This window comes from Equus przewalskii, chromosome X (assembly GCF_037783145.1).
Source record: "Equus przewalskii isolate Varuska chromosome X, EquPr2, whole genome shotgun sequence".
Taxonomy (NCBI): domain Eukaryota; kingdom Metazoa; phylum Chordata; class Mammalia; order Perissodactyla; family Equidae; genus Equus; species Equus przewalskii.
In genome coordinates, this window is record NC_091863.1 from 40063432 (window position 1) to 40090110 (window position 26679).

The 26679-nt window shown below is 46.7% G+C and overlaps 1 protein-coding gene and 1 long non-coding RNA gene across 3 annotated transcripts; one reads left to right on the forward strand and one right to left on the reverse strand.

Annotated features, from left to right (window-relative positions):
- On the reverse strand, positions 1–22120 carry GPKOW (G-patch domain and KOW motifs). 2 transcript variants are annotated; one of them, XM_070605148.1, is made up of 12 exons: positions 21645–21706; positions 7200–7575; positions 6273–6427; positions 6049–6173; positions 4045–4154; positions 2847–3060; positions 2339–2471; positions 1561–1687; positions 1239–1362; positions 1076–1145; positions 453–538; positions 1–358 (listed from the first exon to the last, which is right to left on the reverse strand). In XM_070605148.1, the coding sequence occupies exons 2-12, from the start codon at positions 7373–7375 to the stop codon at positions 224–226; spliced, it is 1455 nt and encodes a 484-aa protein (XP_070461249.1). In that variant the 5' UTR covers positions 7376–7575; positions 21645–21706; the 3' UTR covers positions 1–223. The 2 variants fall into 2 exon arrangements, with proteins under 2 accessions (XP_070461249.1, XP_070461248.1); XM_070605147.1 differs by lacking the exon at positions 7200–7575 and having other exon boundaries at positions 21645–22120.
- LOC139081083 (uncharacterized) lies at positions 20536–26516 on the forward strand. The gene is made up of 3 exons (XR_011536045.1): positions 20536–20691; positions 21127–21389; positions 22873–26516. It is a non-coding gene; the product is annotated as an uncharacterized lncRNA (long non-coding RNA).
- The last annotated feature ends 163 nt before the right edge of the window (positions 26517–26679 follow it).

The following is a 26679-nucleotide window of genomic DNA, read 5'->3' on the forward strand; positions in this document are numbered from 1 at the left end:
TTTTACTAAGTATTTGAAACAGGTTTTATTAGACACTAACTTCTGGTAAATACAGGGTTTGTTTCTAGCCTCCCTTCTGGTCCATCCAGCTTGTGCCCTGTCCCTGTCCCAGGGCTGTACCGCAAGTGGAAAGCGCAACAATGACCTCCCACCTTCACGAAGGCAAGCTTTTCACACTGTACAGAACTGGGAACAGCCTGGGGGACAAGAGAGGGTCCAGGAGTCAGTCTTCCTCTGAGTCACTGGGGCCCACGTACTGGCAGACAGCATCATAGTGAAGCTCCACCAGCCGATTCTCTCTCCGCAGCTGCACCAGAGCCCGGCTCCGCTCTCCATCTCGGCCCAGCAGACGGCCCACCTAGAGCAGAGGCGGGTAGAGTCAGCAAGGCCAATCCAGACCCCAGGATATCCTCTACATGCTCCCACCCTCCATTCCCAGGTCTGTGACTCACCCTTCCAGCCTTTGGCCCCAGCACCACCATCACCCGGTTGCCTTCGATCTTGGGGACCAGGGTTTCCAGCATGTCTTCCCTCAGGCCTGCAGACGAGGGGAGGGGAGTAAGGCCTGCAGCAAGGGCCAGCCCAGCCAGGGTCCTGTCAGAAGGGCCGTTCCTGTATTCCCTGGAGCCACTCTGCACCCTACTGACAGCTGGGATTCCCACCACGCCCATTTCACAGACGACGAAACCTAAGGAGCAGTTCCTAGCACTAACCGTTATAAAGGGAGCACTTACATACGATGACGACGGGTGGTGGTGAGAACAGACACCGTTTATTGTGGGCATGTCGTAAGCCCTGCCCTGCACTGGGAACTCAATACACATTCTACAAGGCACCAGTCACAAGAGGGAGAAATTGGTCCTTTCCATGCTAATTTGCAGATGGGGAAAGAGGGGCTCAGAAAATCACCATCACAGAAGTGTCTAATGTTCTGTTAGAGGATGCTGGGCCTTGCAAAAAACCTGAACTCTGCCCAAACTTCCAGCCTTTGCCTGGGCCAGACTCTTGGCCTAAGACAGCCTTCTCGATTAGCCTCCAGGATGGTAACGACCCAGCGGCCATCCTTCAGACTCACCTTCCAAGACCTGGCCTTCATCTGTCCGACACACACAGGTACTTGGGCTCAGAACATCTTCAATTGTCATCTGGGGAGAGGGTCAGGGGACATGAGAATGTTAGAGAGCTAAGGGGGCCCAGCCCCTGGGGGAGGAAGGGGCCCCAGGCTGCAGGGTTCCCACCTTGGTGTTGTAATACTGGCCACCCTTGTGCAGCTTGTCCACAAACCGCACACGCAGGTCCCTGTGCAACCAGTGCTGACTCCTGGGGGCTGCCTTCTCACTCTTGGCTGCAGGCCCATCCTGTCTGTGGAAAGCCGGCCAACACTGGGCTTAGTTGGACGCATGTTCTGGCCACCCCACCTTTGCCGATGCTGTAAAACCTACCCATAATGCCATTCCTAGTTCCTTCTATGCACCTGCCTTGCCCTAGAAGCCTTCTCTGACTGCTGGAGCCTCCCCACACCCCGCCCTCTTCCCCCATCCCACATGCCCAGGGTCCCACCGGTCTGGAAGGTGTTTCCGCTTCCTCTCTGAGTCCTCCTGCCGGATGTGGAGGTCCTGATCCCGGAGGGCCTTCCGCGATGAGGCTGTTCCGTTCTGTTGCCCTGGGGAACTTCTGTTCCTCTGGCCTATTCAAGAGGTGTGGGGAGAACCAGGAAAGAGCCTCAGTGTCTCACTGTCTTTCCTTCCAGGCCACACCTCAGCCTCAGGCCACCTCCCATCTGCCAGAGTGCCCCCTTTCACCATCACACTCTGCCTGGGCTATTAGAACACTCTCCTCTTCCTCTCAACCATCTCGGCCTCCTTCAGGAAGCCTTCCCCAAACACCCAGCCCGCGCTGACAGTGCTTACCTGAGTGCCTCGTGTGGGCGAGAGTCCCAGAGAGCTCGGTCGGCACCCCTCTCCCATCTGCCAAACTGCCCCATCCTATCGACACGCCTAGAATGCCTTCCTCCCCAGTCATGCCCCAGTCCTAGCTGTTCTCACTCCCTAGCGAAAGAGAGCTTCATTGCCCCAAATAGACAGACCTCCTAAGGGTAGGAATTAGTTTCTGTACCTGTCTCTTCCCCCTCAGAAAGAGGCTAAAGACCCAGGGTTACAAGAGCAACCTTTCTTCAAATGGAATAAGCCACTTACGTTCACTCTGACCTCCTGACCTCTAACCGAAGTCACACTTGCCAGGCACATCTAACCCCCCGTCCCCTCCCACCATGAGACAGGCCTTATCACCAGCAGGAATGCTTCTCCAACTCCCCCAGCTAGGTAAGAGGCTCACTCACTGAGCTCCATGGAGTTCTTGTCAAACTCCTGCTGGGAGACAGGCTGCAGGTAGTACTCGCTGAGAGTCACCACGCGGCTCCCCACGGCCAGACGAACCATGGCCCGTACGTTGTCAGGATCAAGGCCTTCTACCTAAAGTGTTAGAGGAAGAAGTCAGGCAAGGGTTGAGTGGACTCCAACCACAGCCCTAAGACCAAGCTGTCCACCCTTACCTCCACTGGCCTGGTCCCTGTGTCTCCCCCACCAGACTGTGGGGCATGGAGCTATTTTAAGCAATTAATCATCAGGGACTTGTGGCATATGGCATTCTCTTCCTTTTATTTGGAAACAGGCTCAGAAAGGCCCAGCAAGTGGTCCTGAGTCACCTAATGAGGCAACAGGCCAGGCAGGCCTGAAGGACAAGGACTTCTAGCCTGTCCACCCCAAACCCAACTGTTCCTCCCTCTGACCCACACATCAATGTCCCTGCTGCCCGTTTTGGGCTGAAGGCACATCTTGGTCCCTTACCTTCCCATAGAGGCCTCGGTGAGGGCCAGAACGAACCACCACAGCTCCTCCAGGCACCAGTCCTTGGGGCTGGTCTTCCTTATCCTTCTCTTGCTCCTCATCTGGCCTGGGCAGGCGGTGGGGGCCAGTGGGGGCCAGAGCCTGGACCTCAGTCAGGTTGGCGCCCAGTCCTAACCCCTTGGGCCTCAGGGAGTTGACACGGGGCTTCACCACTCTGCAGGGAGCACAGACTACGGGCTTGTTGTGGGGGGATACGACTGTCTTGAATGCCCCATTCCCCCGCGAGCACCAACCCAAATCCCACCCTGGCAATATGTTCAAGAATCTCCTTCCTGAGCTCGTATTAGGACTGTTTTTGACCTACAGAAATGGCAATTTCGTTTGGTTCAACCTAATAACATGCTGTACATACCACCCATTACATGGTATCTACAGTGTAACCAAATACACTAATATTTCTACAGGGGAAATCATACAAATATTCACACCAAGCAGGAGAAGCAGACTATAAAACACTCAATGTCAATTCAGGTCATGTTTGGCTGCCAAAGGGTTTATGAAGAAAATGTCTGTTAGGGCCGGCCCCACGGCCGGGTGGTTAAGTTCGCGGGCTCTGCTCCGGTGGCCTAGGGTTTCTCTGGTTCGGATCCTGGGCACGGACATGGCACTGCTCATCAAGCCATGCTGAGGAGGTGTCCCACATAACACAACCAGAGGCACTCACAACTAGAATATACAACTATGTACTGGGGGGCTTTGGGGAGAATAATAAAAAAAAAAAGAAATAAGTTTGGTTTTCAGAATTCTTTGGAGTTGAGAACTGCAGAGAAGGGACTGTAAAGCCGTGTGATGATAGCAAATGTTTAGTCTGTGCTTATTTGGGGCCAGGGGCAACTGTGAGTACTTTATGTGTATAATTTCACCTAATTCTCACAACAGACCTGGAGAGTCCATACTGTTATTTTTCAGATGAGGAAGCTGATGCCCAGAGAGGCAATCTTTACAATTTTAAATGGGATCCTGTCATGGAGTTTCACAGCACAAACAGGAGGCTGAAAGAGCAGCGGAAGGGGCTACTGAATTACGTATGCTAGTAACGTGCCCTCTCCCTGGCTGGACGGTTCTGGGTGAGCGGGAACCGTGGGGGTCTTGTTCACTGCCCCGTCTGCTGTTCCCTTGCCCCTACCCCAGAACTCACTGATTGAAGGTGCGGCCGATGCCCTCACCAGGTTTCCAGCCCATGCCCCGCAGCAGGGCCAGCCCATAGGCCTCCACAGGGACTGCCTCGTAATCAGCCTCCTCTGGCACCTATGGGTTCAGGCAGAGGAAGGACGGTCAGGCTTGGCTTATGGTGGGCCCTCTTGAAGTGCCCTTGTTATCACCCGCTGGGTGACCCTCGATGCCTCATTTCCAGTTAGCTCAAGGGTGAGTTTTGATTTCCTCTCGCCATCCCTCACTTTTTTCCTCCATGTTCAGTCCTTCAACAAATATTTATAAAGCACCTATTCTGTGCCAGGTACTGGTCTAGGCACCGGGGATAAAGCAGTGGACAAAAAAGACAAACACTCCTGCCCTTGTGGGGCTTACTTTCTCGGCGTGCTGACACATGATAAAAACACAATACATCAAGTGGTGGTGAGTTACATGAAGAAAAATCAAGTAGGTTAAGGGGATGCAGAGGGAGGAAGAAGAGAGTGTCACTGAGTTGGTATCTGAGCAGAGACCAGGAGATGACAGAGGGAGCCATGAGGATATGAGAAGGAAGAGTGTTCCACGCAGAGAAACAGAGCAAAGGCCCTAAAGGAGGACAAAATCTGGCATGTGTGAAGAGACAGAAACAGCAATATGGAGGCAGAGAGGGCTGGTAAGAGGTTATCAGGAGAGCTGGGCAGAAGCCACAAGAGCATAGTAGCCATGAGCCAGACGAGCGAGGAAGTAACTGCAATAGTCCAGACGAGAGATGTGGGTGGCCCAGACCAGAGTGGTAGTGCTGGTGGTGATGGTGAGAAGTGGTCAGATTCTGGATGCATTTTGAAAAGGGTGATGAGAAGATTTTGCTGACAGACTGTATATGAGGTATGAAATAAAGAGGGGAGTTAAGGGTGACTCTAAGGTTTTTAGGCTGAGTGAGGGGAAGGATGGATGGAACTGCGATCAGTTGAGATGTGGAAGGCTGTGAGAGGAGGGAAGCTTAAAGAAATGAGGCCAAAGCTGGAACAGGATGGAGAGTGAAGTACAAGTCTTTGTTTTTCTTTAAGATAAAAGAAACAAGAGGACATCTGAAGGCTAATGAAAGCAATTCAGTCAAAAGGGATGGTAATCTGGGGCTGTAGGAGACCTAGGCTCCAAAGAAGCATTGCAAAAAAATTGTGAATGATGAGGTGAAAAGTGGGGTCCATGGGTATGAAAGACAGCCTTGGTTACTTCTGTAGACACGCCCCTCACCTCTCCTGTTATCACCTCCCATCATCACTCCCTCAATTTTTTATATTCGCTCCAGACACACCACAAGTTGTCTCCCTGGCAGACACACACCACACTGATTTCCTGTCACGCTGCCATTGTTTGGGTCGTTGTTGCCATTAGGAGTACTCACCCTGCTCTTCCCTGTCTCACTAAACCCTACCTGTCCTTCCAGGCCTCACTCCTACCACTCTTGTCTGAGTCTCCACCATCTCTAGCCTGGATTACTGGTCTCCTTGCTTCCACCTCTGCTTACTAGTCTGTCCTGCTCACAGCAGCCAGAGACATCCTGTCAAATCATAGGCTTGTCTCTTCTCCACTCAGAGCCCTCCCACGGCTTTCATCTCATTCAGAGTAAAAGCCAAAACCATGGCCCACAATGCCCCGCCTGGTTTAGCCCCCGGACTTCTGACTTCCTCCACTCCTCCTCCTCACTCATTCCACTCCAGCTACACTGGTCTCCTTGGTGTTCCTCAAACGCTCTAGGCAGAGTCTACCCTCAGGGTCTTTACATTTCCTATTTCCTTTACTCCTCATCTCATTCAGATAATCCCAGAATCCAAGTACTTCTTCACACCTGAGTATTTGGATTCATTTGTTAATGCTTCCAAAAAGGATGGAAGGAGGAGGGGACAGGCAGCAGGTGGCTAGTACACAGAGACATTCCCTGCTGTGCGCAGGGAGGCAAGCCTGGCAGACGGGCATAGAGGCTGGGGCAGGAGCGGGTTAGGGGACTCACCGTCTCAGCCCAGCGTTCGCTGTCTGCCCCTTCCCCGCTAGGGGTGCATCCTTTCTGGATCATGGGGATAGCAAGCGTGGGGTCCACACCCGCATTTTCTCTCTCCTCCAGAGACTTCTTGGATTCTAAGGAAGAATGGGAGGAAGCAATGAGGTCTCACCCTATCCTTCCATTTTCCTCCCCTTCTTCCTTCACTGGGGCGAGGCAAAGGGGGGATCACTCACCCTCAATGAGCTCCTTCACAGCCTGGGACAGCATCCCATCCGCCAAGGCCTCAGTATCTGTGGATGGCCCAGGGGCCTGTGTCAGTGGCTGCCTGCGATGGCCATTCTGGATTAAAGGGATGACGAGCTCCTTGGGGGCTTCTGAGGGCTTCACACTGACATGGACACAGAGGGGTGAAGGTGGAAAAGTAGCACTGTCAGTGAGTTCTGAGCCACATCCCTTCATTCAGAGAAAACACAAGAGCCAAACTCACTCCCAGCCCCATGGACCACACCCTCTGTTCTCCTGTCTGGCTCTCCCCTTATGTCTCTGATTATGGTTTCTTTAGATTCTCTTCCCCATCTCCAAGTCTTAAATGTCAGTGCCTTTGAGGAACCAGTCCTCAGTCCTTGACCTTCTGTTCATCCCAAGACCCACTTTCACGGTTTCCACAATGACCCACAAATCACCATGTTCAGCCCAGACTCCCCAGCTCCAGGCTCCACACCAGCCTCCTGGATGGTTGATTCTTTTCTGGAAGTGCTTCCTTCAGACTCTCCTTTCCGAATTAAACTGATGATGGACTCCCCCAACCTGAATCTGCTACTCCGTCCGGTTCCCCATATCGGAGAAGCATCAACGCTTCAGTTGAGACACTGGGTCCTGTCATTTGCCCCTCCTTTCCTTCGGTCAAAACGCACACATCTCAGGGTCCCCAAGTCCTAAGGACACTCCCTCTCAGGAATACACTCTCTCAATCCCCACGGGCATCAGGCCCAATTTCCCCACCTCTCCTACAAACTCTCGCCTCCTCGCCTCCACGAATTTCCTCAGGCTCTGCTTCAGGCTTTTCAGGCCACTGTCACCAACACAGTCAACTCAGATTCCACCCTCCCGCTTACACCCACCGCACTAATTTCCAAAGGATGAAAGACCCGGCGCTTCACCTCTGCAGCTCCCTCCCTTCCACAGTCTTCAAGAAATCTTTCTCCTCCGGAGGTGCACCTGCGCCATCTCCTGGGTCCGCCAGCCGTCTCCGGGCGGATGTGCGACTGAAGCCGAATGAAATTGGGGCAGTGGAGGCTCCCGCCGGCCGCAAAACTCCTTCTTCGGCATCCGCCATCTTGCCCCTTTTCCCACGCCCGCGCGCTGCTTGCTGGGAAGTTTAGTTTGGGCTCAGTTTGCTGCGGGGGGATGTGGACGACGAGCACTAGAACTACCTTTCCCATAAAAGACTGCGACATCGGCAGGCGAAGGCGGATAAGTGGCCCTAGGACGTAATTGTCGCTTTTTCTTACTTCGTAGGAGTGCGTCGCGCCAAGCCTACAGGGAAATGTAGTTCTTCAGGGAGGTAGGCGTGGTAGAAGGTGGATTAATTCTTGCCAGGTATTCGTTCCTTTGTGTAGGAGTTTGACAGGTATTTATTGATAGCTTACTGTGTACACCTTACTGTGCCCTACTGGTGTGGGAAGTGTAAGTAAAATAAATCATTAAGAAAAAAATCTGTGAGTGCCAGTTGTGTACAATAATAAATAATAGACATATAAATGGTGCCTACCAATGCCAGATGTAACACTCGACAAGCTCTGGATTCAAATATTTTTTTTTCTTTTAAAGATTGGCACCTGAGCTAACATCTATTGCCAATCATCTTTTTTTTTAAAGATTGCCCCTGACCTAACATCTGTTGCCACACTTCTGCCATTTCTTCTTCTTCTTCTCCCCAGAGCCCCCCAGTACATAGTTGTATATTCTAGTTGTGAGTGTCTCTGGTCGTGCTATGTGGGACCTCACCTCAGCGTTGCCTGATAAGCAGTGCCATGTCTGCGCCCAGGATCCTAACCAGTGAAACCCTGGGCCACTGAAGCAGAGCGTGTGAACTTAACCCCACTCAGCCAGGGGCCGGCCCGCAGATGTTAATAAAATAGACCTCCTCCTCTCTAGGGGCTCATAGTTCAGTGGGGAACAATGACACTTAAACCGATATTTTAAAAAAAATAGTTCCCACTAACACTAAATATGTTATGAGAGCCAGACAGATTCCTCTTGTGTAGGACCTTAAGAGTTTGTAAAGCTGGGCATGGTGGCACGTGCCAGTCATCCCCGCTACTCGGGAGTTTGTAAAGTAGAAGACTAATACTTAAATAGTCACAAGAAAGAATACTACAAATCTGCCAAAAATTTATCCCAAGGAAATCTTTGAAGACGTGCAAAAAGATTTTTACACGAGATTCATCATAGTATTATTTATAGTAGGAAAAGCTTGAAGACGACTTGAATGAACAACAGAAGGGAGTAGGGTAAATGAATTATAGCACATGCCTCGGATGGAACTAGCCTTTAAATGTGAAGCCATAAATATAATTAAATGAAATGGGGACATAGTCACAATGTTTAGAAAGTAGAGTAGTATGGTGGGTCAGAGGATGGTCTTGAAAACAGGAAGCCCAATATTTGATCAATCTCATGGCCATGTTTCCAGGCTTAGAAGCCCTCGGCATCCTGGGATGGGCCCTGGAATCTCAAAGGTGAAGCCGCTGTGGTTTTCAATATACAACAACAAAAACAAAAATCTTTAAAAATTTATTTTGAAATAAATTTAGACTTAAAGAAATGTTGCAAAGATAGTACTGAGATTTCCTGTATATCCTTTATCCTGATCCCCCTAAACATTTTATATAACAATAGTGTAATTATCAAAATCAGAAAATGAACATTGGTGCAATACTATTAACTAAACTATAGACCATTTTCTGTTCCAGGGTTACACATTACATATAATCGTAATGCCTCCTTAGTCTCCTCCAGTCTGTGACAGTTCCTCAGTCTTTCCTTGTCTTTCGTGACCTTAACACTTTCATAAAGTACAGTTCAGTTATTTTGTAGAATGTCCCTCATTGTGGGCTTATCTGATGATCTCTCACGATTGGACTGAGGTTATGGGTTTTTGGCAAGAATGCCACAGAGGTGATGTGCTCTTCTCATCACATCATATCAGGGGGTTCATGACGTTATATCTTATTATTAATGATGTGAACATTGCCTGGGAGGCAAACTGTCCGTGGCTGAAGTGATATCCACTTCCTGAAGCAGCCACCTGAGGCAGTGTGCACAATACAGGCTTACACAGGCCGGGGCCAGAGGTCCCTGAGAGAGTCTTGCCTTCTCAGCTGGTTCACACCTGGTCTCTGACTCCCTCCTGACACATACCTCAGAGATCATGCCAAGCTAACCTGATTCTGATGGAAAACTTTGTGGTGAAAATGCAATAGGAGAAAAGACACTTTCTTATTGTAATGTGTTATTTATTGAGGTCACATTGGTTTATAACATTGTGTAAATTTCAGGTGTACATCATTATATTTTGACTTCCGTATAGACTGCATCGTGTTCACCACCAATAGTCCAGCTTTTATCTGTCACCACACATACGGGCCCCTTTACCCCTTTTGCTCTCCCCCCACCCTCTTCCCCTCTGGTAACCACCAATTTGCTCTCCTTATCTATGTGTATGTTTATCATCCACATATGAGTGAAATCACACCATATTTGTCTTTCTTTGACTTATTTTGCTTAGTATAACATCCTCAAGGTCCATCCATCTTGTTGCAAATGGCACTATTTCATCTTTTTTTATGGCTGAGAGGTATTCCAGTGTATATATATATATATATATATATGTATACACCACATCTTTCACTATTCATCTGTTGATGGGCACTTTGGTTGCTTCCACATCTTGGCTATTGTGAATAATGCTGCAATGAACATACGGGTGCATCTATCTTTACACATTCACGTTTTCATGTTCTTTGGATAAATACCCAGCAGGGGAATAGCTGGATCATATGGCAGTTCTATTTTTAATTTTTTGAGGAATCTCCATACTGTTTTCCATAGTGGCTGCACCAGTTTGCATTCCCACCAGCAGTGTATGAGGGTTCCCTTTTCTCCACATCCTCTCCAACACTTCTTATTTCTTGTCTTTTTAGTAATAGCCATTCTGATGGGTGTGGAAACCATAAAAGTCCCAGAAGAAAACATAGGCAGTACATGCTTTGACATCGGTCTTAGCAGTATGTTTTTCAATACCATGTCTCTTCAGGCAAGGGAAACAAAAGAAAAAATAAACAAATGGGCTACATCAAACTAAAAAGCTTCTGCACAGCAAAGGAAACCATCAACAAAGTGAAAAGACAACCCACCAACTGGGAGAAAATATTTGCAAATCATATATCTGACAAGGGATTAATTTCCAAAATATATAAAGAACTCATACAACTCAACAACAACAAAAATGAACAACCTGATCAAAACATGAGCAGAGGATATCAACAGACATTTTTCCAAAGAAGATATACAGATGGCCAATGGGCACATGAAAAGATGTTCAACATCACTAATTATTAGGGAAATGCAAATCAAGACACTTTTTTTCCTGTCTTTCCTTCATCCTAAAAACAACATCAGGAATTTTTCTATTTATAAACATTGAGAAAAGTATTTTCTTGCCATGCAGTTAAGGACGACTATACGCAAGTTTTGCAAATTCAACCATTTATTCTTTTGTTCATTCAATAAACATTAATTGAGCACTTACTTTGTTACAGGCCCTGCCTCCAAGGTACTCATATGGGATGATGGGAAAATCAATGATTACAAATGTTGTTAAGAGCTAGCCCTGACGGCCTAGTGGTTAAAGTTCAGCACTCACTGCTTTGGTGGCCCGGGTTTGCTTCCTGGTTGTGGAACCACACCACTCATCTGTCAGTTGCCATGCTGTGGTGGCAGCTCACATAGAAGAACTAGAATGACTTACAACTAGGATATACACTCATGTACTGGGGCTTTGGAGAGAAAAAAAAGAGACGAAGATTCGCAACAGATGTTAGCTCAGGGCGAATCTTTCCCTGCAAAACAACAACCAAAAGCCTCAAAAAAACAAGTGCAGTTAAGCCTGCAGACACACAGGGCTGTGGGGAGGGGAGGTGGAGAAGACAGAAGGGGTGTATACACTACTACTTCCAAGAGGGGCTGAAGATTGAAAAAGCATTCTGGAGGACAGCAGGAAGTAAAGCTGGAGTAATGTGCAGGGGCTAGGTTAGGTCATGGATGGCAGGGAATTCAAAGCTTAGGGCTTTCTGCTAGAGGTGATGAGGGAGTCATGAGAAGATTATGTGACATGACAAAATTTGTGTTTTAAAAACAATAACAGGGGCTGGCCCCGTAGCCGAGTGGTTAAGTTCGTGCGTTCTGCTGCAGGTGGCCCAGTGTTTCGTTGGTTCGAATCCTGGGCGCGGACATGGCACTGCTCATCAGACCACACTGTGGCAGCGTCCCACATGCCACAACTAGAAAGACCCATAACGAAGAATATACAACTATGTTCCAGGGGTCTTTGGGGAGAAAAAAGGAAAAAAATACAATCTTTAAAAACAATAACATAGGGGCTGGCCCAGTGTCACAGCAGTTAAGTTCGTGCGCTCTGCTTCAGCAGCCCAGGGTTCACTGATTTGGATCTCAGGTGCAGACCTATGCACTGCTCAATAAGCCATGTGTGGCAGGTGTCCCACATATGAAAAACAGAGGAAGGGGCTGGCCTGGTGGCACAGTGGTGAAGTTTGCGTTTTCTGTTTCTTGGCGGCCCTGGATTCACCAGTTTGGATCCCAGGTGCAGACATGGCACTGCTTGGCAAGCCATGCTGTGGCAGGCGTCCCACATATAAAGCAGAGGAAGATGGGCACGGTTGTTAGCTCAGGGCCAGTCTTCCTCAGCAAAAAGAGGAGGATTGGCAGTAGTTAGGTCAGGGCTAATCTTTCTCAAAAAAAAAATAGAGGAAGATGGGCACAGATGTTAGCTTAGGGCCAATCTTCCTCAAAAAAAGAAAAGAAAGAAAGAAAGATATAGGGTAGGGGCTGGCCCGGTGGCGCAGTGGTTAAGTTCGCACGTTCTGCTTCGGTGGCCCAGGGTTTGCCGGTTCGGATCCCAGGTGCAGACATGGCACTGCTTGGCAAGCCATGCTGTGGCAGGCATCCCACATATAAAGTAGAGGAAGATGGGCATGGATGTTAGCTCAGGGCCAGTCTTCCTCAGCAAAAAGAGGAGGATTGGCAGCAGATGTTAGCTCAGAGCTAATCTTCCTCAGGGGGAAAAGAAAAAAAAAAATATATATATATATAAAAGAAAGATATAGGGTGAATATACTCAAAACAGAGAGTTCTAGGGGCCAGCCTGGTGGTACAGCGGTTAAGTGTGCACGTTCTGCTTCGGCGGCCCAGGGTTCACCGGTTTGGATCCCGGGTGCAGACATAGCACCTCTTGGCAAGCCATGCGGTGGCAGGTGTCCCACATATAAAGTAGAGGAAGATGGGCACGGATGTTAGCTCAGGGCCAGTCTTCCTCAGCAAAAAGAGGAGGATTGGCAGCAGTTAGCTCAGGGCTAATCTTCCTCAAGAATAAAAAAATTTTAAAAAAAGAGTTCCAGCAGTTCAATAACTTTAAAAGGCAAGCAACTCCTGACTGAAAAATGGGCAATGGACATCATTAGGCGAGTCACAAAATGGGAAATACAAATATCTATTAAGCATATGTAAAGATTCTCAACCTCACTAATAATCAAAGCAATGCAAATAAATGAATAATAAAACGCTGTTCCTCATTTAACTCATTGGTAAAGACCAAAAGTAAAAACAGCAAACACTTCAATGTTAGGTCCTCTATGCCAATCGCCCATCTAAGCACTCATTTAGTCCTCGAAAGGACTCTGAGAAAGGAACTATTTTTAAATCCATTTTACAGATGAGGGAACTGTGGCCCAGAGAGGCTAACTCAGTTGGCCAAGATCTCAAACAGTAAGTACTATGAATGACGTCCAGAGTCACTAATGATGGAAGAAAATGGAAACCTTCATACACTGCTGATAGGGGCACCAATTGATTCAACATTTATCAGAGGCAGTATAATACCATGTATACCTTCTCTGACCCAATGACTCCACTTCTAAGAATGGAAATGAAAGAAAGAATGGAAAATTTGGGCAGAATCTTTTTTCAAGAATGTTTAGTCTCGGTTTTTTTTTCAATTTAAAAAAATACTGGAGGGGCCGGCCCGGTGGCCGATTGGTTAAGTTCGTGCGCTCCGCTTCAGGGGCCTAGGGTTTCACCGGTTCGGATCCTGGGCGCGGACATGGCACTGCTCAACAGGCCACGCTGAGATGGCGTCCCACATGCCACAACTAGAAGGACCCGCAACTAAGAATGTGCAACTATGTACCGGGGGGCTTTGGGGAGAAAATGGAACAAAATAAATCTTAAAAAAAAAATACTGGAGACAATCTAAATGCCCACTTATAGGTCCTGGCTCCCACCCAACTCAACTCTCTCCCCTCCCCTCCCCTCCACTTCCTTTCCACCCTGACTTATACAGTTGTTAATATTGATAAAGTAAACTTTTACGTATTATGTGTGCCAATTCATCAAACTGCATGCTGATGAATAAATGTATGTTATACTTTGATTAAAAAGGTTTAAAAATTCCTCATGGCTTGGTATGAAACAATCGCTACGATGTTTTGTTAAGTGGAAAAAACAATTGAGGAGTGAGCGGGGGACTTCTGGGGTATTAGTCACACTCTCTTATTTAACGTGGTGAGAGTTCCACAGGTATTAATTTTACAATTTGTCAAACTGTTCATGTATGTTATATGCATGTTCTTCTCTATTAGGTATATTTCACCATTTAAAAAAATAGAGAAACACCTACAGAATGGGAGCATGAGGAGCTTGGTGGGCCTTATCCTCAACAAGGTAACCATAACTGGTGAAAATTCCTTAAAAAAACAACCATTTAAAGTCTCTGGGAATTGCATAAGGGCATACAGCAAATGGAGAAACATTTATTCAAGAAGATGTGCTAAATCACTGTAAGAACACCAAGAGCCCGACACTTGAGCTGTGATTTGCTCCCTCCCTGCACCCCAGCTCAGTGTGACAGAACCTCAACTCCAGGAGGGTGTGGCCAAGAACATGGGGCTCCCTCCCCCACAGGCTCCCAGTCTAAGGCAGTGGTTTCTCCTCAGGAGGGGCAGGCCACCAGCATTTCTCATCTCCTCCAGCCCTGTGTTACAGAAGCTCTATTCTGGGAAAGCATGACTGAGAGGTCTGGGGTTCCCTTCCGCCACCCAGATCCTATTCATAGGGTGGAAGCTCTACCCCCAGTGTGGCAGACCAAGAATACTGGGCCCCGATTGCCCTCTCCACAGCTTACTGGTAAGGTGGGGGTTCCGCACTAGGAAAGACAAGCAGATAATACCAAGGGGTATAACCTCCCCAGTACTCTGCTTATAGAGACAGGTGTCACTCTAGTATAACATACATTCACTCATAAGCATATAGTTTGATGAACTGTCGCAGATAATACATAAAAAGCTTACTTTATCAATATTAACAACTGTATAAGTTAGAGACAGAGAGAGAGAGAAGTGGGCCTCTGTCTCCACCCCCAGCTCTTAATCAGGACAGCAAAGAACAGAGAATTCAGCAGCTCTCCCGAAGGGGATTGACTTTATTTGGAACAGAAAATCAAGAAGTTAAAGTCTAAGGGCATTGTGAGCAATTAAGGGGAGGCCGGTATCTCTATGATAGCAACACGTGAAATAGGGCAAGAAACAGCTAAGAACAGCCCTTCTGGGGTAAGAGCAAGCCACAGACTGCCCTCAAAGAATACCCTTCCAAGGGGCCTGACTTTAATTTGATAGGACTATGGAACAAATTATGCCCCAGAGCATTGTCAAAAATTAGTGGAGATTAACAGCTGGGTGTGATATCAATACAGGCAGACCAGCCAGAAGTTTAACCAGGAGATCAGGGAAAGAAACAAAGAGAGCCTGGATAAAAGCAAGGTCATCCCAGGGTGACTTCTCACGCCCAAGGCTGAAACACTCTGAAGAGGGACATCAGATGAAAATAGATTTGACTTAGTCCAGTCAAGTCACTAAACAAATAGACAAGCAAATGATAACAAAAATGGGAAGATCAGTATCCAGAATTGCTACATTATCTAAAATGTCCAATTTTCAACAAAAAAATTATGAGACATGCAAAGAAATAAGAAAGCGTGACTTATCCATGCTGTGGAGGGTGGGGAGCAGGACACAGAAACTGCCTGTTAGAGGGCGAAAATGTCAGACCAACAGATAAAGACTTCAAAGCAGCTATTGTAAGTTTCTTCAAAGAAGTAAAAGAAATCATGTATAAAGACTTAATGGAAGGTATGAAGACAATCTCATCAAATAGAGAATATCAATAAAGAAGTAAAATCACAGAAAAGGACCAAATGGAAGTCCTGGGATTGAAAAGTACAACAGCCAAAAAACACCAGAGAGGCTAACAGTAGATTTGAGCTGGCAGAAGAAATAACCAGCGAACTAGAGGAGAGATCAATACAGATTATGCAATCTGAAGAAGAGATAGTAGAAGGAATCAGGAAAAATGAACAGAGCATCAGAGAAATATGGGACATCATTAGGTGGGCCAACATATGAGTAACAGGAGTAACAGAAGAAGTGGAGACAGAGAGAGGAGCAGAAGAAATACTCAAAAAAGTAACAGCCAAAAATGTTCTAAATTTGATGAAAAACTTTACGCATCCAAGAAGCTTAAAGACCTTCAAGTAAGATAAATGAAAACAGATCCATACCCAGATACATCATAGTCAATATGTTGAAATCCAAAATCTTGCAGGAACAAAGAGAAAAATGACTCATCACATACGAGGTAACGCAATAAGATTACCAGCTGACATCTCATCAGTAACAATGGAGTCCAGAAGACAGCTAAGATCACACTTAATGGTGAAAGACTGAATACTTCCCACCAAAGATCAGGAACAAAATAAAAATGTCTGTTCTTGTCACTTCTATTCAACACTGTACTTGAAATTCTAGCCAGGGAAATTAGTCAAGAAAAAGAAATAAAAAGCATCCAGATTGGAAAGGAAGAAGTAAAAACTGGAGAAATTGACAAGCTGATCCTAAAGTTCATATGGAAACTCAAGGGATCCAGAATAGCCAAAACAATTTTGACAAAATACAGCAAAGTTGGAGGACTCACAGTTCCCAATATCAAAACTTACTACAAAGCTACAGTAATCAAGACAGTGTGGTGACTGGCATAATGAGATATATACATCATTCTCATTCTCTCTCTCTCGATATATATATAGATAGATATCTCTATATATCTGTCAATGAACTGAATTAAGACTCCACCATAAAGCCTTAGATTTCTGGTGAATTGATGAATTGATTTTCAACAAAGGTGCCAAGAAAATTCAATGGGGAAAGAATAGTCTTTTCGACAAGTGGTGCTGGGACAACCAGATATCTGCATACGAAAGAATGAAGTTGGACCCCTTCCTCACACTGTACACAAAAATTAACTCAAAATGGGTCATAGGTCTAAAGTAAGAGCTAAAACTATAAAACTCTTAGAACACATAGGAACAAATCTTTGTGATCTTAGGCAATGGTTTGTTTAGATAAGATATCAGAAGCAAAAACGACAAAAGAAAAAACAGATAAATTGAACTTCATTAAAATTAAAACTTTTGTGCTTCAAAGGCACTAGCAAGAAAGTGAAGAGACAACCAACAGAATGGGAGAAAATATTTACAATTATATATACGATGAGGGACTTGTATCCAGAATATATAAAGAACATGCAATTCAATAATAAAAACACAAATAACACAACTTTAAAAATCTGTAAACAGGGGGCTGGCCCCATGGCTGAGTGGTTAAGTTCACGTGCTCTGCTTCAGCAGCCCGGGGTTTTGCTGGTTCAGATCCTGGGCATGGACATGGCACCACTCATCAGGCCATGCTGAGGCGGCGTCCCACATGGCACAACCAGAAGGACCTACAACTAGAATATACAACTATGTACTGGGGGGCTTTGGGGAGAAGAAGAAGAAGAAGAAAGGGGAAGGGGAAGTGGAAGGGGAAGGAGAAGAAGGAGAAAAGAAGATTGGCAACAGATGTTAGCTCAGGTGCCAATCTTTAAAAAAAATCTGTAAAGAATCAGAACATACATTTCTCCAAAGAACATATACAAATGGCCAAAAAGCACATGAAAAGATGCTTAAAATCTGTATTAGTTTCCCACTGCTGCTATAACAAATTACCACAAATTTATTGGTTTAAAAAAAAATCCCAAATTTATTATCTCACAGTTCTGTAGGGCAGAAACATCAAGGTGTCAGCAGAGCTGCGTTCCCTTTGGAGGCCCTAAGGGAGAATCCTTTTCCTTGCCTTTTCCAGCTTCTAGAGACTGCGTGCATTCCTTGACTTGTGGCCCCTTCCTCCGTCTTCAAAGCCAGCAGTGCAGCATCTTCAAATCTCTTACTCTCACCCATGCTTCTGTCACCACATTTCCTTCTCTGACTCTCCTGTGCTCCTTTGCACTCTTAAAGACTCTTTTGATTATGTTACTCCCCCATAATCCAGGATAATCTCTCCATCTCGAGATCTTTAATTTAATCACATGTGCAAAGTGTCTGTTGCCATATAAGATAACATATTCATAGGTTCTGAGGATTAGAAGGTAGACATCTTGGGAGGCCCATTATTCTACCTATCAAAATACAGTTATCTATTAGGGAAATGCAAATCAAAACCACAATGAGATACAATTTCACACCCACTAGGAGGGCTATAATAAAAAAGATGGACAATAACAACTGTTGGAGAGGATGTGGAGAAATTAGAAGCCTCAGACATTGCTGGTGAGATTGTAAAACTGTGCAATGGCTTTGGAATACAGTTTGACAGTTCCTCAAACTACAAAACTTAGAGTTACCATGCCACCCAACAATTCTATTCCTATGTATGTACCCAAGAGAAATGAAAACATACAATCACTCAAAAATTTGTCCACAGATGTTCATAGCAGCATTATTCACAATAGCCAAAAAGTGGAAACAACCCTAATGTCCATCTACTGATGAACAGATAAATAAATATGGTATATTCATATAATGAAATATTAATTGGTAGTAATAAGGAATGAGGTATTGGCACATGCTACAACATAGAACCTTGAAAACATTAGGCTTGGTGAAGGAAGCCAGTCACAAAAGACCACATATTGTATCACTCCATTTTTAGGAAATAAGCAAATTTATAGAAACAAAGTATATTGGTAGTTGCCTAGGGCTGGAGGGGTGGAGTTGGGGAACAGGGAGTGACTGCCAAAAGTTATGAGGCTTCTTTCAGGGAGATAAAAATATTCTAAATGTACATTGGGGTGATGATTGTGATTAAAATAATAAGTTTCCACATATTGAGGCACATGGGGAAGCCATTCTGGTTTAAATCTGATTAGGCCTAAAACTTGTTTTTCCCAGAGCAGCCTGACTTAGGGCCCACCAAACATGCATTGTACATCTGCTTCCAACACTTTCCCAAAGCAAAGAAGTCACTCTTTAAAGACAGGGGTGTGATGTCCCCCTTTCTCTGACGCCAATACCAGTATTTCTTTGAAGATAAGCTTTTCTTCCCAGAGAACCAAGGTCAAGCTGACCTGCTGTGTACGTGCTAAACTGCAGCAAAACATCTCCTTGTGACTTTGGGGAAAGAATTGTATCCCTGTCATGCTTGATGTATGTTCTTCGTTCTGAAATGGTATATAACCACGCTGTGAACCTTGCTTCTCCAGAGTGCTTTCTTCCCTGGGGAAGATAACACTTCTGGGCTAGTCCTCAGCATTGGCTCAATAGCTATCACTCTGTCTTTCTAATCTATAGATTGGTTATTGATTATTTGTGTTGACAACTGCATAACCCTGTGAATATACTGAAAACAATTGAAGCATATCCTTTAAATGAGTGAATTGCGTCATATGTAAATTAGATACATTGTCTCAATTTAGTTGTTAAAAGGTTGCACTACATTCTCCGTGATCGTGTGTATTTCAAACAAATCATGTTTCTACAAATTTTCAAGGTCAGAAAGAGGAGGTAGTCTAAGGGAAATATAGACTACGTGGTTGTGACTCTTTTGTTCTGATTCTTAAAATATACATATATTACTTTTATATTTGAATAGCTAAGCTTTTCACAAAGAGATTAAATAACATACAAATGGTCAGAAAGCCGGTAGTAAAAGAGTCACATTTGACCCAGGCTACCTGGCGCCAGAGACTGGGGTCTTACCCAATTCTCGATATTCACTCAGGACTTGTGCTAGATTCTCAGCCTGGCCCTGCCCCCTGCTCTCCTGCAGCTTCCACCCTCCTCGCCACCCTCTCCCCCAATCCCTGCCTCCAAGGTTCATTAAGTCTCCAGCCCCATAGACTGTTCAAGCTCCACGAAAGTACCCAAGGTTTTTCACACCTTACTGTATTTGCCATGCTAGGAACTCTGCGTGGGATCTACAAGGGATCTTCACTTTATCTCCAAGACGTTGTTATCATCCTTAGAGTCCAGCACGCTAATAGCGGCGGAATGGAAAAGGCTAAAAAGCAGTTAGCGACTCTCCATAGAAACTACAAGGGCCCAGTCCCCTAAATTAACATTCTAGCTTCATCTCCTTGAAGTCACATCCGGGCCTTGACACTATTACTGTAAATATCTAGGCAGCGCTCCCTCAAGTCATAATCCAGGCTCCGGCCACACGAATAACTGTCCTGAATGGCCTTCTTAACTAATAAGCCTGGGCCCGGCTATTGGAATAATCCTCCAGACCTTGCTACCTCCCTCCCTCTAGTAACACGCAGACCTCCACCCTCAAATGGCACCCTTAGGCCCACCCTGGAGGGTGCTACTCCTGGATTCTGCTCCTGAACATTCCCGGCCCAGCCCTCTAATCAGCCTGGAAACCTCAACCCATTCCTGCCATTTCAGCCCCGCCCCCGGTGCGCAGATAGGCTCCACCCCCTTGACTAGCATTCCAGACCCGCCTCTCAGCTAAGCGCCCGCCCCCAGCCCTCTCCAGGCCCCGCCTCCTCAGAAATGCCATTCGAAGCCTTAGTTGCAACTAATCTTGCAACATTCACCGACTGCAATAACCCTGCCGCTGTCACCTCCTAGAGGAATATCCTAGGCTAACCCAAGGCCCCGCCCCCTCGATTATCCTCCGAGCCCCGCCCTCCCAACTCACACCCCGCCCCCCCCCGGCCCCACCCAGCACAGTAACTAACAACCTCGGGCCTGCCGCTTGGAACCCGGCTCCATTCCGACCCCGCCCCCCGAAAGGCCCCGCCCCCATCACGCACCCTCCTTGGGGCGCAGGCGCAATGTGGCGCCGGCCCTGCGCACCAGCGCCGCCACGTCGGCCGCAGCTCGGGCCGCCAGGGGGCGCGCGTCCAGCCGGGCCAGGAGCTGCCGGGCACTGGAGCCCGCGGGCGGGGGAAGGCCGCGGCCTGCGCGGGTGGAAAGAACAGGTCAGCGCCCACCCCGAGCCTCGGAGAGCCCCCGCGCTCCCCGACGTCAGACACCTGGAATGCCCCTCAAGATCCCCAGACACCCCCTGACCACGCCCTTGATAGTGCCAGAGGTCACCGACTGGCCCTCTCATCTCCCGCGACCCCCGACCACGGCGAATGTGCCTGTGGACCCCGCCTGCCCCCACGATATCCCTGGAGAGAGCTCTGTGACCGCAGTATTCCTGGACACCTCAAACACCCTGTGGATCTATCTCTCTGGAGGTCTCCGACGGCCCCCTCGTAACCCCAGATTCCAAACTCCCCCCCACAATATCGAGAGGAACCCCGATTCCCCCACATGTCCCGACAGAACACGGTCTGCGCCCCGGTTCCCCCTCCAGATAGCCTAGGCCACCCTGGTGGCCCCCATAACCTCGGATTGCCCCTCCACAGATCCCCAGAGGCCCCCGCCTAGCCCCCCACAATTCGCCACGGACCCTGAGTGCCCAGGTGTCCCCAGGGCCCCCGGGCACACCCCTCCGGCACATCTCCCGGGAGACTCCTGAGAGCCCCGGGATCTGGTGCGCGGCCCCGCGGCGCGGGGGCCGGTGCAGGTGCGGGACCTCGAGCCCAGCCGTGGTCGCTGGGCCCCTGCCCGCTGCCGCCGCTGCTTGGGCGCCAAGGCGGCTTTGTTTACTACCTGTCGGAAGGAAAAGGTGAGCAGCAGACAGGCGGGGCGAGGGGGGCAGGGGACGCGCGCGCTCCCCCCACCCGTACCTCCTCTGCTCCCCCTGGGCTCCGTGGCGCTCCCCGCGCGCGGCTCCATGCCCCGGAGTCCGTCGGGTGGACGCGCGGCCTGCGGCGACGCGTTCTGAGCGCCGGGGCGCACTCAGCTGGCGGCCCGCCCGGGCCTGGACGCGGCTGAGGCCGGCCGGTCCCGTGCCTGGCGCCCGACCCGCGCGGTGACCTACCTGGCGGCCGGCAAGGAGGCCTGGCCATGCGGGCCATGCGAGCGCTGGGCCTCGCTCTGCCTCGGGCGCCGCCTCCCTCCTCCGGGGACCCTGGCTGCGCTTCTCTTGCCACCCGGGGAATGTAGGGACTCCGCGCGTGAGAAGGGGAGGTCGAGGCCCAGAGAAGCTAAGGGCCCCGTTTGAGCTCTGACAACCAAACACGCGGAGGCGGAACTGGAGCCCAAGTCTAGCAGGGAATTCTGCAGCCTCCAACAGAGCTTTGCACGTAGTAGGCGCTCAGTAAACGTGCAGTCCATGTTGGCCTAAGCCGGTCCCTACGGGGGAACCGGAGGAGTCTGGTGGGCTGGGGAGGGGGACGCCCTTGGAGCCTTGGGGGCCATGGGAGGGTTTGGGGCCCTGAGCATGATGGGACTGGGGGACTCCAGGAGCAGGGAAGGGCAGGTCCCCTGGAGAGCGAGGCGGCTTTGAAGGCACCCGGGTGGGAGGGGACGCCAGCCAAGAAGAGGAGAGAAATGAGGCCCCTCCTAGGTTTGAAAAGGGCGGGGTTCTGGGGACACAGGCCGCGAGCGGGGAGCCCTTGGACACGGTGCTGCTGTCGTCGAAGGAGGAGTGGGGAACAGCGAGAGATGGCCTGTGACCACCACTTGGTGGAGGAAGAGACTGAGGGCTGGAGGGGCTCAGACGCCTGCCCGGGCCCGGTAGCCAGCCAACAGCAGCGCCGGTCCCAGGCAGCTCACCCCCAACGCTCACTCGGCCCGGGACTGTTTCACTGCGGCTGTCGGTGCACTGTGTCCTGCCGTCCATTCTGGCTGGCTGGGCAACCTCTCTCGGCCACCTCTCAGGGTCCCGGTGTTGTCGTAGGTGGAAGGGGCTGAATGGTCCCTGCTTTCGTTCCTCCTGCGACCCCCTGCCTCTCCCACCTCTCACCTGACCTTGTCTGAAGGGGGACATACTGGACCTCCTTTGCTGCCTGGCCCAGTTCTTGGTGAGAGTTCAAGCACTGTAGATGGAGAGGGCAGCTTCCAAGCTGGAACTTAAGGCTTCCGTAACTGGTGGATGGACTATATGGCTGCTTAGACACTGGGAAATGGGGGCCTGAGGCTCTGTAGATCGCTGGGTTTAAACCAGTTCCCCTCTTAGCTTCATACATTCATGGATTTAAGTAAATCCCTCTCACAGACCCACCCAATTCTTGTTAATTTAATCAAGCCTTTTTTTTTTTTAACAGACTGGTTTAGTTGACACACAATTCGATAGTTTTTGAACTGTGTTTACACCTGTGAGACTATCACTACAATCAAGAGTGAACATAATCCTCACTGGCATGTTTCCTCCTGCCCTGCCCAGCCACTGATCTACTTTGGTCATTGTTTGCATTTACTAGATTTTTATATAAATGGAATCATACAATATGTACTCTTTTGGGGTAGTTGGTCTGGCTTCTTTCTCTTAGCATAATTATTTTGAGATTCATCCAAATTTTTCATTCCTTTTTATAGCAGAGTACTATTCCACTGCACGAACATTCCACAGTTTGCTGATCCATTCACTTGTTGATGGACATTTGGGTTGTTTTCAATTTTTGGCTATTAACAAATGCTATGGACTGAATAGTGTCTCCCCAAAATTCATGTGTTGAAGCCCTAAGCCCCAATGTGACTGTATCTGGAGATAGTCTCTAGGAGGTAATTAGGGTTAAATGACGTCAGAAGTGTGGAGTCCTAATCTGATAGGATTGTGGCCTTATGAGAAGAGGAAGAGATTTCTGTCTCTTCCATGTGAGGATACAGAGAGAATGGGGCCATTTGCAAGCCAGGAAGAGACCCCTTACAAGGAACCAAATCGGCTGCCACCTTGATCTTGGACTTCCCAGCCTCCAGAACTGTGAGAAGTAAATATCTGTTGTTTAAACAACCTAGTCTATGGTATTTTGTTATGGCAGCTGGAGATGACTAAGAATAAAACTGCTATGAACATTCGGATACAAGTCATTGTGTAGAGATACGCTTTCATTTCTTTTAGGTAAATACCTAGGAGTGGAATGGCTGGATGATATGTGTACGTTTAACTTTTTAAGATACTGCCAAACTGTTTTCTAAAGTTGCAATGCTATTTTACATTTCTATCAGCAGTAAATGAGAGTCCCATTTTCTCCACAAATTCACCAACAGTTGGTATGCTCTGACTTTTTAACTTTAGCCATTTTAAGATGTGTATGGTGGTATTTCATCATGATTTTAACCTCCATTACCTTAATGACTAATGATATTGATCATGGTTTACCTGTTTATTTGCCATCTGTATATGTTCTTTGGTAAAATTTGTGTTCAAATATTTTGCCTGTATTTTTTTATTGGATTGATTGCTTTATTACTTAGTTTTGAGCATTCTGTGTATATTCTGGATACAAATCCTTTATCAGATGGTGATTTGCATTGTCTCTTAAAGAGCAGAAGTTCTGAATTTGGACGAAGTCCAACTTATCCATTTGTTCCTTTATGGATTATGTTTGTTTAATTTAATTATTTTATTGTGGTCGTATTGGCTTATAACATTGTGTAAATTCAGCTGTACGTTATTATATATCAGTTTCTGTATAGTCTACATCATGCTCACCACCAATAATCTGGTTTATATCCGTCACCATACATATGTGCCCCTTTTCCCCACCCCCCACCCCCTTCCCCTCTGGTAACCACTAATCCAATCTCTGTCTCTATGTGTTTGTTTGTTGTTTTTATCTTCTATTTATGAGTGAGATCATATGGTATTTGACATTCTCCATCTGACATTTCGATTAGCATAATACCCTCAAGGTCCATCCATGCTGTCACAAATGACAAGGTTTCATCGTTTTGTATGGCTGAGTAGTATTCCATTGTGTATATATACTACATCTTCTGTATCTATCTGTCCCTCATTGGGCACCTCATTTGCTTCCAAGTCTTGGCTATTGTGAATAATGCCACAATGAACATACGGGTGCATCTATCTTTACATATTCATGTTTTCATGTTCTTCGGATAAATACCCAGCAGTGGAATAGCTGGATCATATGGTAGTTCTATTTTTAGATTTTTGAGGCATCTCCATACTGTTTTCCATAGTGGCTGCACCAGTTTGTATTCCCACCAGCAGTGTATGAGGGTTCCCTTTTCTCCACATCCTCTCCACCACTTGTTATTTCTTGTCTTGTTAATTATAGCCATTCTGATGGGCTGTGGTAATATCTCATTGTAGTTTTGATTTGCATTTCCCTAACAATTAGTGAAGTTGAACATCTTTTCATGTGCCTATTGGCCATCTGTATATCTTCTTTGGAAAAATGTCTGTTCATATCCTCTGCTCATTTTTTGATCAGGTTGTTTGGTTTTTTGTTGTTGAATTGTATGAGTTCTTTATATATTTTGGAAATTAGCCCCTTGTTGGATATATGATTTGCAAATATTTTCTCCCAGTTGGTGGGTTGTTTTTTCACTTTGTTGATGGTTTCCTTTGCCCTGCAGACGTTTTTTAGTTTGATGTAGCCCCATTTGTTTATTTTTTCTTTTGTTTCCCTTGCCTGAGTAGACATGATATTCGAAAAGATACTGCTAAGACTGATGTCAAAGAGTGTACTGTCTATATTTTCTTCTAGGACTTTTATGGTTTCAGGTCTTACATTCAAGTCTTTAATGTGGTTTGTGTTTTTGATGTCCTATCTAAGCAACCTTTGCCTAACCCAAGGTCACAAAGGTTTTCTCCTATGCTTGCCTCTAGACATTTTACAGTTTTAGGTTTTACATTTTTGGTCTATGATCATTTTGAATTAAATAATTTTATATAAAGAAGTATGTTTCAAAACTAATTTTGTGTGTATGTGTGTGTAGATATCCAATTGTTACAGCACCATATGTTGAAAAAAACTCTCCTTTCTCCACTGACAACTCTTTGCCCTTTTGTTGAAAATCAGTTGCCCATATATGTGTAGATCTATTTGTGGACTTTCTATGCTTTTCCATTGATCTATTTGTCTATTTTGTCACCAGTATTACACTTAAAAAAAATTTATTATTATTATTATTTTTTTTGAGGAAGATTAGCCCTGAGCTAACTACTGCCAATCCTCCTCTTTTTGCTGAGAAAGACTGGCCCTGAGCTAACATCCATGCCCATCTTCCTCTGCTTTATACACGGGACGCCTACCACAGCATGGCTTTTGCCAAGTGGTGCCATGTCTGCACCCGGGATCCAAACTGGTGAACCCCAGGCCGCTAAGAATTGGAACTTGTGAACTTAACCGCTGCACCACCGGGCCGGCCCCTACACTGTCTTGATTACTGCAGCTCTATAATAAAATCTTGAAGTCAGGTACCATAAGTACTTGTTCTTGTTTTTCCAAGTTGTTTAATTCTTTTCATTTCCATATGAATTTTAGAATCAGTTTGCCGATTTCTACAAAAAAACCTGTAAGGATTTTTATTGGAATTGAGATTGATGAATCTATAGATTAATTTGGGGGAGAACTGGCATCTTAATAGTAGTGAGTCTTGTGACCCCTGAACATGGTATATTTCCCATTTATTAAGGTATTCTTTAATTTCTCTCAGCAGTATTTTGTAGTTTTCAGTGTATGGGTCTTTCAAATTTTTGTCATCTTTATTCCCTAAGTATTTCATATTTTTCATGGCACTATAAATGGTATTTTCTTATTTTAGCTTTCAATGGATTATTGCCTGTATAGAAATACAGATGATTTTTGTTTATTGATCTTGTATCCTGCAACCTTGCTAAACTAATTTATTAGTTCCAGTAGATTTTAGAGATTCCATCTAATTTTGTATATAAATGATCATGTCTGAAATAAAGATAGTTTTACTTCTGTCTTTCCAATCTGTATGTCTTTCATTTCTTCTTGTCTTATTGCACTGGCTACAATCTCAGTACAATCTTGGATAGAAGATCCTTTTCTTGTTCCTCATCTTATAGGAAAGCAAGCAATCTTTTACCACTACCATTCCTCTCATAGTCACACCCAATTCATGAATTTAAACTG